Source organism: Podarcis liolepis (assembly GCF_965112155.1).
Source record: "Podarcis liolepis genome assembly, chromosome: 2".
NCBI lineage: Eukaryota > Metazoa > Chordata > Lepidosauria > Squamata > Lacertidae > Podarcis > Podarcis liolepis.
The window spans coordinates 27,128,581-27,142,319 of NC_139555.1; the positions used below are offsets into that span (position 1 = coordinate 27,128,581).

The window sequence follows — 13,739 nt, forward strand, 5'->3', positions numbered from 1 at the left end:
GAGGCTCCACTTCCAAGTGAACTCTCAATCCCCAAAGTAGGCCATTAGTTGTACATGCTCCACCCAGCACAGCACCCAAGGGATTATGGGCATAGCCTTCTGACTTGAAGATGTCTCTAAGGTATCAATTGAGCCTCTGGGAGAAAGTGGCATGGTCAAAATTTCAAGTCTTGCAGCCTCAGTCTCTGCATTTGTAAAAATATTCTAACCCAAACACACAGCTGAGCAAGAAAAAACAAACCACTTTGAACTATGACACTACTTTGCTCCCAAAGCCAACCCCCCTACCCCCAAACAACCAAGGTTTCAACTTCAGCATCTCCTTTGGTTATTTTGGCTCTGAGAAAAACAACAACCTAGTTTCCACAGCTGTCTGGCTGGGAGACAAAAAATGGAAAAGGGCTCATCTTCCAAACTAAGAGACAAAATTGCAGTAGTGGAAAGAGGTTTAATTTAGCTCCTTGGCAAAGTTTTCAAGTACCTTCATTGCAGGAACGTTGGTCTGGGGGAGATATAATTTGGTAACTCACAGAGCTTGCATTTTGGAAGAACTCTGTGCTGTCTTCGTATGCACAGGTATACTTCGCCACTACCCTGGGTGACACCTCCATAATCAAGGACTGGATCACTAAGTCAATGGAAGATGATGATGTGTTCTTTTCCACTCTGCAATCGTATTCCCAAGTTGGCAACAGGTGAACGTCGGTGGGTATGCAGAGAGCCTTTTCCAGTTATCCACCTGTAACCTTTGTGCCAACCTTTAAAATAATGCGCATGAAGAAGATGGAATGGAAGGATACCGCTCCTCCATTCTTCGAAAGAATGTGTGAAAACATCTGCTGGCAAGGTTCTGCCTGCTGACATCCCTCGTAACTTGGAAATAAGCTTGACTTCTAACCACAAAATTAATGCCGTTGAGGGACTATACTGACTTCCTGCAAACTGGCTGTAGAGTCAAAGCTGAACAGAGCATAATCTGCATTAATTTATCCTAAACGGGGGACACAATCTGTTGTCCCCTGGAGTTAGAGGGCCCTGCGGCATGGCATCAAATCTAAAACTTCCAGTGCACGTGTTTGTTGCACATCTCCAAACCGTACTTCCAACCCTGCACTGGCTCTTCTACGCCTGTCACGTAGAAGAAAGGACTTTCCCCTTTATCTGACCATGCTCCCCAAACCACTGCATTGGCTGTTTAGTAAACAGAAGGCCGAACCTGCCCCAATTCAGCTGAGCACAAAGGCCTCCCCCAACCAGCTGCCGCTGTTGTTCTTTCTTTCACAGAACAATGGATCAGTGTCCCAGGCTAGCATTTCCATTGTATTGAGTGCTGGGTTTCAGATAGTTCCTGCATTGTCTGCTCTTGCATTTCCCTGCAAAACAGGGACTTGACTCTCGTAACATGCTGGAAAAGTGGATGTAGGGCACCAATATCCTTTGGCATTGCTCTGTGCTAATCGTTCCACGCCGCCCCCCTTCCTCTTACAGTAACGCTATGGCTGCTAGCTGCTTGCATTTGAAATATCCCCTTGCTTGGGTTTTCTCCAGAGCCTGTTCTCACAAACACTTGAGGCTGCAGTGAGCTGAGGAAGCTAGACCTGTAAGCAGGCTGCCATAGCACAAGGGGAACCAGAGGCAAGCCAACTCCCTGCGAGATCCATCTGCTGAAAACAAACTTGCACTATTGTTGGCTTGACAGTAGGCCGTTAAGTGCTGAGAGGGGGACACAAAGATCCAATAAATATTCCCAGGGTGACAGAAAGTTATGAAACCAGCAGTGCGTAGGTTCCGCACTGTGTGTTGTACAGTGCAGTGCCTGGGGCATTGCTGAAAAGGCTCTTTATGGAAGGAGGCAAGCAGGCTGTGTGGGAACTGGGGGCTTGTGGGTGAGGCAGATAAGGTCACGCCTTGAGCGAAAGCAGCTGCGCGTGGCTGGGACGCCGCGCTCTTCAGACGGATGGATGCAACTCACAAGTGAGACGGCTAAATGTGGTGCTAGAAAGGAGCTGGAGTCTCCCACCCCAAGGAGATGCAAGCTTATGACTGGAGAGATGCAGTGCTTTTGAGAAACTCTTTTAAAATGAAGAGGAAGTACAGCTCAAACTCAGCTCCTGGGCATCATAAAAAAGTTTCCAGGCAACAAGTATTTCTACATCTCCGAAAAGAATGCTGCTGTCCCAAGTTTCATTTTACTGTGACATCATTAGATTACACCTGATCTGCATAGCACATGACCTATATAGGATGCCCCCCTCCCCAGGCTCAATAAATCAGGCTGTTAAAACAGAACATCTTTTCCAAACTGCCTCTTTTTTTTCTAAAGAAGTATGTCTAGCTGTTTTGTTAGGCTTTGTAACAGTTTTAACTGTTTTGTTGTTATTTCCCTTAGATTATTTATTGTGCTTCCAAGAGGTTGAGAGCAGACTTGGGTGGGCTATGCCCCAAAAGGCAGCCTATAAATAATTTGGTAAACAAACAAATGAAACACTTTGGACTGGGACTATAACATAAAAATTATTTACCACATGCCCCCCGCCCCCTTGGCCATAGTAGAAATCATTGTTCAGGTTAAAGGGGGGGGGGGGAATCTGCCAATTTGATTGGAACAGGGAAAAAGTGAAGGAGGGAAGAGACAAATCTGCACACAAAAACACTCAAAAGAAAAGTTAAAGCCCACCGTATAGACTTTTTTGGGGGGGGTGTAATTCAAGGAAAGGGACGCGGGTGGCGCTATGGGTAAAACCTCAGCGCCTAGGACTTGCCAATCGCATGGTCGGCGGTTCGAATCCCCGTGGCGGGGTGCGCTCCCGTTGCTCGGTCCCAGCGCCTGCCAACCTAGCAGTTCGAAAGCACCCCCGGGTGCAAGTAGATAAATAGGGACCGCTTACTAGTGGGAAGGTAAACGGTGTTTCCGTGTGCGGCTCTGGCTCGCCAGAGCAGCTTTGTCACGCTGGCCACGTGACCCGGAAGTGTCTCCAGACAGCGCTGGCTCCCGGCCTCTTAAGTGAGATGAGCGCACAACCCTAGAGTCTGTCAAGACTGGCCCGTACAGGCAGGGGTACCTTTACCTTTAATTCAAGGAAAGAGAAAGATTACAAGTGTGGTTTCTGTGTTGGCCTAATGGACACAGTGTCAAAAAATGCACCACACTTAAATGAGGCCTAAGATTAGAGTGGTATCTCTGCCATTCGTTGGTTTGTAACTCTTCCTGATTTAGTAACGCGAGTTCAACCATCTAACCAGTTCTTCCTTTTTTGCATTCAGCCTTCCCCACAAGTAAAACAAAACATTCCCATTAGATTTAAGGTCTGTGGTTTTGTTTGTTTTTCACTATAGTTTAATTTCTTTGAATTTTAAAACAAAAACATACTTCCATGTTAAAAAGTCCTCCATCCAACGCACCAACGAAACACCTGTACACAAGCAACAAATTCACAATCCGAAGAAGGGAGATAAACCTACTCCCAAAGGGATAGGAAAATCTAATATACAGTATGAACCAAAAGTCAAAAAATAAAAATTAAGGCAGGAGTTAAGTGTTTAATGCCCCGCAAAATGAAGGCAAAAAAAGAGAGAAATTGAAACTCTAGGAGGCAGGAATGTCAGCAGCAGCTCCCAAATAACCTGGGAGGGAAGGCCCTAAAAGCCATTTCAATGGGGAGGAACTGAGCAGGGCAGAGTCTCCATTGTTCCTGGAATGGGGAGTGCCAAGATCATTGTTCTTCGGTCAGCCTTGGTGATATTCTAGAGTCTCAACTAAGAAAGGATGAAGTTGTATCAGGTTAGGCTGCTTGTGGGACTTTCCGTTTACACCTGTAGGCGTGCAGGTAAGCCACATTCCCCCATTAGTTTCCCTAGCAACACAAACATCTTGTCCGTGTTACAAAAAGAGGAAGAGCCTGGAAACAGAAAAGGGGGGGGGGGAGAGAAAGATTTCTCTTTATCAATGGGATAGCTAGACTGACCGCCACTCTTGAAATTCACCTCGCACTGGGGAATTCTAAACAGTCCTTGGGAGCTAAACGAAGTTTCTCTCCAAAAACATTCCACTACAAGGAGTTTCACATAACCACCATCAAAAGTGGCAACATTTAGGGGCAGGGAGGGTTTAAGTCATGCTCTTCCAAGAATTGCTAGCATCAACTTGTGTGCCCAAAACAAGACCAAAAGAAGGACCCAACGTAAAGGCAAAAGGTAAACTAGCTGTGCTTCTCCCATCACCACACCCCCACAATCTGTATTCCCAAAGAGTTCCTCTAGCTCTGATCTGAAAAAAACAAGAACGAAATCTCTAGCGTAAATTCCAACGTTTGTAGATCTTCCCAGAGGCCTGCCCACAGGAAGAGAACGCTTAGCTTCCGAAACATGTAAGATTTGGAGGGTCTGGTTATTTCAAGCTTCCGTCTTTTTTTGCTCTCTACAAATATATTGCATCCTTCAATGTTGTGCTAGGTCCAGAATGGTATTCTCCTGGGCAATTAGAAAATAATAATAATAATAAGTACTAGTAAAAATGTAAAGGAAAATATATATATATTAATAGGGAAACTAGTTCTTTTGAGCTTTGCTCTAGTATTCAGCTCTATATTGCTTTGAACAGCCAGTAAATAACTCTTGGCGTGCTTTTGTTTTTGTTTAACCTGTTTCATTACACTCCGAGTTCTCTCCTGCGAAGAATGCTTCTTCAAATATGCTCAAGTCTTGTCTTTTATTCCTTTGACTCTGGAATCACACAAAATATTTCAAAGAGGCCATTTAAATGTGAATTCACCCCCACCTGCTCCTTGTCTCAGACCCCCCACCAAAACAGGGAAAACTAAGCAAAAGAAAACACCATCTTTCTTCAACGGTCTGTTTAACGGAAGGATGGTGTTGAAAACTGAAGATTGAGAAAGGGGGTCAAGAGCATTTAACTTTTTCCGCACCACAATTTATTCCAGAATCTGTTGAAAAATTTTCCTTCTTGAGCCAAGCCAAGTGTAAAGGTTCCAGTCACCTTTCTTATACTCTTATCTCGTCGTCTTCCTCATCCATGAAGGAGAATTCCTTTTCCGGCTGTTTAGCAGCGTCCTGCCTCGTATGCTCTGGAACGCCTTGGTTCTGTCCCCTGGAGACTAAAGTACGCTGTTCCTCTCCCACAGAGGTGCCGCTCGAGATGGAGCTGCTGTCCATTGTCAGGCGACTGGTAATGCTGCGGGCAGATCCAGGGCTGTAGGTTGCTGCTCTGTTGTCATCCGACTGAACCAAGGAATCCTGGGGGCGCTTGCTTTCCTGGCCAAGCCAGTGGCCTGTCAATGCCTCCGCAGGACCTGCCTCCCTCTGGGGGTCTTCTGCACCATGATAACCAGAATCCTCTTGCTCCCATGGGTCCTTATCCATGATGCTCAAGACATCCCCCAACATGGAGGGCCCCAGGTCAATATGGAAAGACATGATGGACTCTGCGTGCTTCATGCCGTAGCTGCCCTTGGGCACTACCAGGGGCAGGTCCGTTATGTCACCAAAGGCCCGCTCTTCCAAGCCAGGACTGTGGGGCCCAGAGCTAAAAGCGGCTGCCGCACCGTTCATTTGCTTCTCTACAGGGGTCTTCTCCTCAGGGGCTTTCTTGACAGGGCTGGAGGAAAGGCTCTTGGGCAGTTGCTTCCCACCACTCCTGTCCGTCTCCTTCTCAGTAAGCTGAGGGAGGGAGACGGCATTCTTCACAAAAATGGCAGAGTCCCTCAGAGAGCCCAGCATATCCCGCCGGTCGCCCCGGGTGACGGACTGAGACCGCTTGCTGCTGCGGAACTTGCGTGACAGCAGGCCTGGTTTGGATGAGGAGCTTGTCTCCTCCGCGGCTTCCTGTTCCCCCTCCCCAGCCTTGCTGTTGAGGAAGGAGGTGTCCCCAAAAGCATCACCAGCCCGTCCCACGTGCATGGTGTGGCGGAAGTCGCCAAGGGGAGCGCTGATCATCTCTGCCGTCAGGTCGGCCCGAGAGCGGCGCTTGGAGTTGGCGGAATTTGTCACCAGCTGCTTCAAAATAGGCATTTTGGCAAGAAGCGTGAGAGCTCTTTTGTACAGGAGTCAGGGTGGTGGGACTGGAGAGGTCCTGTTCAGTTGTGGGTGGAGCAGGTTGTACTCCTGCAGCCTCACAGGTAGGCCTCAAGCCTCTTGATGGCCTTCAAACAGTCCAAGCCTAAAACACAGACATAAGAAAGGAAGAGAGAGTTAGGTCTCCTCAAGACAGAGGTGCTGCTTGCTCTGTTCCTTTAATGGGGGCATGAGAGGGCACCATCTACGGTGGGGCTCTCCATCCAACCTGTGAAACTCTCCCTCAGGTAATGCCTAAACACCTCTCCAACCATGTTCTGTTCCCTCCTCAAGTACTTTTACCTAGTTGGTGTGTTTGTATAGAAACCTCTGACTTTGGGGTGGCTGGAATGTAATGTATTGCACAAAGGTAAGCAGTGTTAGGTGCCAAATGGCTCCTTAAACCAAGGTTACAGTCGCCCAAAATGGAATGTCTGGTTGCCATTTTGGGGCAAGAGGTTCTCAAGTCTTTATTTTTCAAATGATGGACTGACTGTGATTTGATTCTTAGCTAAATATCTGGCCGGTTCAGAGGACAACCTGGAGATAGATTAAGAACTTTGAGAACTTAAAAGAAGGAAAGTCATTTGATCCAGGGACAGCCCACATATATATTGGCCCATTCCGACCTCTTTTTCTTAATGGTGGCATGGACCATTCATAACATTATGTATATTCTTCCAACTATAAGCAGGGCAGTGGGAAGACAAGCTACAGCAATTAACTACAACATTGTACACTGCTCCTGCTCAGGCTACACAGACGAAGCATTTTGGTTCCTGAAATTAAATCTGATTGTGCAGATAAGACATAACTGATAGAATTACAGGGTGTGGTATCAGCGGGTGAAAACAGTCACGATCCAATGATCCCCAGGCATGCATCTCCAGATGGTGGAGACGTCAGACACCATCCTGGCGCCCAGGCATCTTCACTTGGTCGCAAGTGGCTGATAGCCAGGTGCAAAATGCGCCTGGCTAATTTCAAAGGCTGAAGGTAAGAACCACCTCTGTTGCTCCACCCACCTTTGCCTATAGCCCTGCCCACCCCGGCACGTAGCCCTGGGAGGTTACTCACAAGGGAATGTGGCCCTTGAAAAATGCTCCCCAGCCCTACCTGGGAGGCACAGGGTAATTGCTCCTACAAGACTATTCTCTGCCCTGCGTGGTCGCTTTACTCAATGGAAGGGGGGACAACCATGAGATGAGCACTTCTAATTTCACCCAAAAAAGCAGCAGCACCGAGGGCGGCTCTGCTAGATGCAAACCAGAAAAGGGCAGTTGTGCTGGAAGCTCTAGGGGAGGGAGTTACATGAAAATAGCTCAGTGGGGTAGGAAAGCATGGTTCAAAACAGGGGCATCAGAAGATGACTCTCCCCTTCCCCCCACGCTTGCAGAAATCTTCTCCCTTCACTTTTGATTTACTGCTCCGAGGCAGTTTTGCATGCTCAGTGGAGCAGCCATCATAGGCAGGGAAAGGAATGAGGCAGTAATGAATGCCTGTCTGCTCCTAGAGAACATAGCTGAGGCGCATGTTTGCAATAAACGAAGGAATATTTGAGACAGGCACCCCCAACCCCTCTTCTCTCAGAAGCATAGCTTACAGGAGGTGGAGTGCTGTTCTTCACCCATCTCCGCCCCTTCCCACTCCAGATAAAGCCCTGCTCATTTGACTGCAGAGCCTCCTGACAGATATATATCTGAAACAGAGGTCAGTGACCCCTTAGAGCGTTCCTCACATCAGGAGATTTGGCATTAGTATAGATCAGGGGTCAGCAAACTTTTTCAGCAGGGGGCCGGTCCACTGTCCCTCAGACCTTGTGGGGGGGCCGGACTATATTTTGTGGGGGAAATGAATGAATTCCTATGCCCCACAAATAACCCAGAGATGCATATTAAATAAAAGCACACCTTCTACTCATGTAAAAACACCAGGCAGGGCCCAAAAATAACCCAGAGATGCATTTTAAATAAAAGGACACATTCTACTCATGTAAAAACATGCTGATTCCTGGACCGTCCATGGGCCGGATTTAGAAGGCGATTGGGCCTGATCCGGCCCCTGGGCCTTAGGTTGCCTACCCATGGTATAGATGCTAACTTCTTGGGGACCTTGAGCAAAGCAGAACTATTGTTGCCCACAACACAAACTTCCCACAAATACACACATTCCTCCCCATGTTTTAGTTTCTGTCCTGCTCTGTGGTCAAACTGGTTTCTACAGGTTACCTTTAAGCAGTGCCGGGCGGGGGGGGGGGGAGAGCGCCGAAATGGTTGCCAGCAACACAACCAGCACTGCTGCAATCGATGCCAATCAGCTGGTTGCTCTGGGCACCTACTGGTCAGTGCCAATGCCTTGTACCTAGTAAAATGTTCCCTGTGCACCATGCTTAGAGCAATGTAAGGCTTTGCGATCGCTCTCTCTCTCTCTCTCTCTCTCTGTGTGTTTTAAAAAGCTTATATGAGTGTGCCATATGAATGTAGAACTATTCACTTTTTGTGTGCAGTCGTTAAAGGGAAGCAAATCCACACTGGCTTCCTATTGCCACATAGAGTTACTTCACCAATTGAACAATGATTTCTTGTTTGATTAATTTTTAAAATTCAATTTCTTTGAAACGTGTGCACTCCCACAACTCAAATATTCTCTTCCTTCTCGGGGTGAGGGGGGGAGGTGTGTGTGTGTGTGTTTATAAGGTGGCAGAAAGTTCCCTTTGGCAATGAAACAGACTAGAAGGGAAATTCGAGCACTGATTATATGGATCCTTTGGCTTGTAGGGAAAGCAGCTATAATTAAGAAAGGCTTTTCTCCTTGCAGGAGTCCCCCACTCCAGTTCAATGTATTGACAGCATGCTACTGATACTGGAGAAGCGTCGGTACCCCACTAGCAAGAAATCGCCCCACTTGTTCAACAAAAGTGATCTACACGCAGCTGCAGGAATCAATGAAAAGCCAGCATATTAAAACAGCCATGTTTTCAAAAGGTGGTGGGGTGCACATTCAGATAGCAATAGAAAGAAAAAAAAAGCCTGATAATGCTAAACTGGTTAGTATCAAAGTTTTTAGACCCAAAAATAATGTGAATACTTTTTTTAAAAAAGTGTATGTACATAGAGGAAAACAAAAGTAAATCAGCAGCCTGTGTGGATTTGTGAACAAGAGATCACACCACCCAAATCAGCCCGGCTTCCTCATTTCACAAGCTAGCGCAACATTCTGAAGCTGAGATACTAAGACCTGATCTAGTTATACAAGACAAATTATGAAATAAGCTGGATAATCATTAGCCAAGAAGCAGCTCCATTAGGCAACTTGTCCAATGACTGGCCCATGGCTAATTTCCTTCCATTGTGCTACAATGATAGCAATCCTATACATATCCACTCAGGAGGTAGTCCTATTGATTTCAATGGCATTTACTCTCATGTAAATGGGTACAGGATTGCACCACAAGCCATGGTTCTCAGTCACTGTCAAATTAAAACACTTCCCTGGGTTAAAAGTTAATTCTATGGGGCCTCTGCACATGGTCCAACGATTTCTGACCTCTCTAAGAGTTATCACAACAACAGTAAGGTAAAGGTAAAGGGACCCCTGACCATTAGGTCCAGTCGTGGCCGACTCTGGGGTTGCGGTGCTCATCTCGCTTTATTGGCCGAGGGAGCCGGCGTACAACTTCCGGGTCATGTGGCCAGCATGACTAAGCCGCTTCTGGCAAACCAGAGCAGCACACAGAAACAGTTTACCTTCCTGCCAGAGTGGTACCTATTTATCTACTTGCACTTTGACGGGATTTCGAACTGCTAGGTTGGCAGGAGCAGGGACCGAGCAACGGGAGCTCACGCCGTCATGGGGATTCGAAACACCGACCTTCTGATCGGCAAGTCCTAGGCATAACGACAGTAGATATCACAAAAGTCCCCACCCCCCGGTTTTTTAAAGCATAATTGTGCTGCTGCAGATCGAAAGCAAGCTTCTGCACTATTGACAGAGCTGTATCAATTATGAACATGCCTTCACAGCTACCCTTAAGTCAATGAAGATTAGAAGCAAATACCCAGAAGGGCAGTGAGTGTACCCAACCTGGAACAAAAAAAGGGGGGGAAAGGGGGGGGAGAGGTAGGGTAGCAAGTCTCATTCCGCTACAAACAGCTGCCCTACCACGAGCTGAATAGTTTGACAGTGCACAGGAGAACTATAACATATTCCAGAATACCAGAACAAAGAAATACCCTTGTCATTTTGAACTAACAGTTCACCAGAGGCTTTGAAGAAGACTAAAGTTAAGGGGGGGAAGACATCCAAAAAGAACACAAGAGTACTGCCAAAAAAGGCATAAGATTTTAAGCTGTGACTCACATATTTCTGCATTTTCTTTTTTTAAAAGCGCAGTTCACAAGGCTGGCTAAGGCATCCTCAAGTTTGTGTGCCTGTGGTTTTTTTTTTTTAAGCTACATGGGGGAAGGGGAGTGAAGACTCTTGGGATTTTGAAGAGAATAGAAAGCAGACACACAGATGCTGAAGGAATTGAAAACAGACATCAGAGCAGGCTATGAAAGGGGACTACAAAAGAGAGAGAGAGAGAGCGAAGCCAGCCAGATCCGGAACAAGCCAACAGCGGACACACAAACTTTTAAAAGAACACATGCTTGCATCGTTGATACAGGAGGACAAAGAGCTCGCCACTTACAAAATGGGGGAGTACGCTCAGACTTTCACCACTTATCGTCGTTTTGCCAACTCCATTGAAACCGAAGCAGCGTAGGGAAGCTGCTTTATATGGAGTCAGAACTTCCCTTTATCTTGCTCGGTCTCGTCTCCATGGACCGGCAAAGCAGCTCTCCTGGTTTCTTTCCCAGGTGGGCCTACCCTGAAGATGCTAAGGAGACAGGGACTTGAGACCTCCTGTATCCAAGGCAAATGCTCTACCCCTGAGCTTGCAGCTATGGTTCTGTGCATCTTCATGGTCAAAGCAAGCACGCAACATCAGCAGTGGGAGTATTCACTCCCCCCCCCCATTTAAAACAGAGGGCAAACCATTGGCTGTGGGAAACCCAGCTGGATAGGCAGGGTTTAAATAATAAAATTAATTATTACAGTGGTACCCTCAGGTTACATACGCTTCAGGTTACAGACTCTGCTAATCCAGAAATAGTACCTCGGGTTAAGAACTTTGCTTCAGGATGAGAACAGAAATTGTGCCCTGGCGGCGCAGCAGCAGCAGCGGGAGGCCCCATTAGCTAAAGTGGTGCATCAGGTTAAGAACAGTTTCAGGTTAAGAACGGAACTCTGGAACGAATTAAGTACTTAACCCGAGGTACCACTATATTATTATTGGCTAAATTTGTCCTTTGTGATGTCATCGGGGAGAAGAAAGCCTGCCCCACTCCCCACCCCCCGCAAAGATACTGGAGCAGTAACAGAAAGTAGGGTGTGTGAGAGAGAGAGAGTGAAGATGCAGCTGCAGTTTTGCCAAATTCTCACAGAAAAGCAATGATGCTGACAATGGCTGAGAGTAAGGAAAGAATGTGGCTGAGGATCACCATTCTCCATTCAACCACGCTGTCAAGCCCCCGTGTGAAATGTGCCAATTTCAAAACCCACAAGTTCTGCAGTTTACTATTCGGGGGGTAAGCAATTTGTGGTCTGCAAACTCTAGCAGTGGGTAGGTGCAAATCAAAGCACACATTCATTTCAACTGAAGTTACAAAAGCCAGCTGAAACCGACGCTTTCAGGAGGCGGAAGAGAAGTTCAAATCAGAGGATGCATGAAAACAAATATGGGAGGCTCACTCTGCCAGCCTCAAAAGGGCTCGCTTCAGCTGTAGCTCCCATTCCTAGCTGTGAAAGCCAAGAAGTCCCACTGCAACAATCTAGAGGGGACCGCCTACGGGACCGCCTCTCCTGGTATGCCCCACAGAGAAACTTACAGTCTTCAAATAAAAACATCTTGAAGGTCCCAGGCCACAGAGAAGTTAGGCTGGCCTCAACTAGAGCCAGGGCTTTTTCGGCTGGGGCTCCGATCTGGTGGAACACTCTGTCACAAGAGACCAGGGCCCTGCGGGACTTGACATCTTTCTGCAGGGCCTGCAAGACAGAGCTGTTCCACCAGGCCTTTGGCCAGGGCACAGCCTGACTCCCTCCCTCGGCAATCTTCGCGGAGCTCTGGCCTAATGGTTGCCAGTGGCTTGATTTGAATTAATTTTATAATGAATGATTTTATAGAGTGTTATTTGTGCTGTGCTTTTGTACTGTTTTATTGTTGTTGGCCGCCCTGAGCCCGGCTTCGGCTGGGGAGGGCGGGATATAAATAAAATTTATTATTAGGCTGCAAAACCTCTGCAGAATGAGCTACATGTAGGCAACTGGCAGAGCTTTGGGGGGGGGCTGGGAGGGTTATTCTGTGCAACTACAGTGTTACCTCGGGTTAAGTACTTAATTCGTTCTGGAGGTCCGTACTTAACCTGAAACTGTTCTTAACCTGAAGCACCACTTTAGCTAATGGGGCCTCCTGCTGCTGCTGCGCCGCCGGAGCACAATTTCTGTTCTCATCCTGAAGCAAAGTTTTTAACCTGAAGCACTATTTCTGGGTTAGCGGACTCTGTAACCTGAAGTGTATGTAACCTGAAGCGTATGTAACCTAAGGTACCACTGTATACACAAAAATACAAAATGGATACTGGCAGAGTTGAGCTTTGAGGATCTCAGCTCTCATTACATGCCCCCTGCCCACAAAAACCCCTTAAGAATATATACAAAGTTACTTTTGCCACTATACCGTGGTACCTCAGGTTACAGACACTTCAGGTTACAGACGCTAACCCAGAAATAGTACCTCGGGTTAAGAACTTTGCTTCAGGATGAGAACAGAAATCACACGGCAGCAGCGGCAGCGGGAGGCCCCATTAGCTAAAGTCGTACCTCAGGTTAAGAACAGTTTCAGGTTAAGAATGGACCTCCAGAACGAATTAAGTTCTTAACCCAAGGTACCACTTTAGTTTAAAACCATGTTGATGGCAGCCTTAATCATTTTCATGAGGCTTATGTATTATAATCGGGGTAGAACTACACTGAGCCTGCTTAAAAAGCTAGGCACAGGTCCTACCTGAAAATTTCCTGCAGATTAACTTGGATAGAGGTACTGAATTTTCTGCTTATGGTATCTTGGCAAACATTTCATGGTTTCCTATGGCTAGAAATAAAAAAAAATATATTTTTAATAGAGACTTAAAGCTTTTGAGAACACAGCTCGAACTCTGCCACTCAACCCCAGTACCGTATTGGAGTAGGCGGCCAGAGGGCCGGAGAACGAAGAGGCCCTGCTTTCTTCCTAGCAGATGTCACCACTCAGCTCCTGTTTTTGAAGGATTTGGGTACCACACAGTCATGTCCTACACCAGCCAGCCTGCCCGCCATCACATCAAAGCAGAGAGGTAATTACACAAGAAAAGATTTCTGTCTAGCAGAAACGGGGGTGGGGGATATTTTTGTTAATAGCACTGTGATGGTCCATCTCCCCAATGTGGCAAGTGCCCTTCTGTCAATCAGAGACCACCTGACCTTCAGAGCTGCTATGCTACACATGGGCAGGTCAGAAACCTCTTTGTAAGTAGCTACAACTGGATCGACTGGAATGGTTGTGTTTTCTTCCATGCACCTTTCTCTTCCAG

The 13,739-nt window shown here is 47.0% G+C and overlaps 1 protein-coding gene across 7 annotated transcripts in view; it reads right to left on the minus strand.

Moving 5' to 3' along the window:
- Positions 1-3,314: 3,314 nt before the first annotated feature.
- Positions 3,315-13,739, minus strand: part of CDC42EP4 (CDC42 effector protein 4) — a 47,473-nt gene continuing 37,048 nt past the window's right edge. For all 7 annotated transcript variants that reach the window (XM_083490410.1, XM_083490408.1, XM_083490406.1 and 4 more), the window contains one exon: positions 3,315-6,175. In XM_083490410.1, the coding sequence (XP_083346536.1) occupies positions 5,002-6,027 (1,026 nt within the window). In that variant the 5' untranslated portion in view covers positions 6,028-6,175 and the 3' untranslated portion in view covers positions 3,315-5,001. The remainder of the gene's footprint in view (positions 6,176-13,739) is intronic.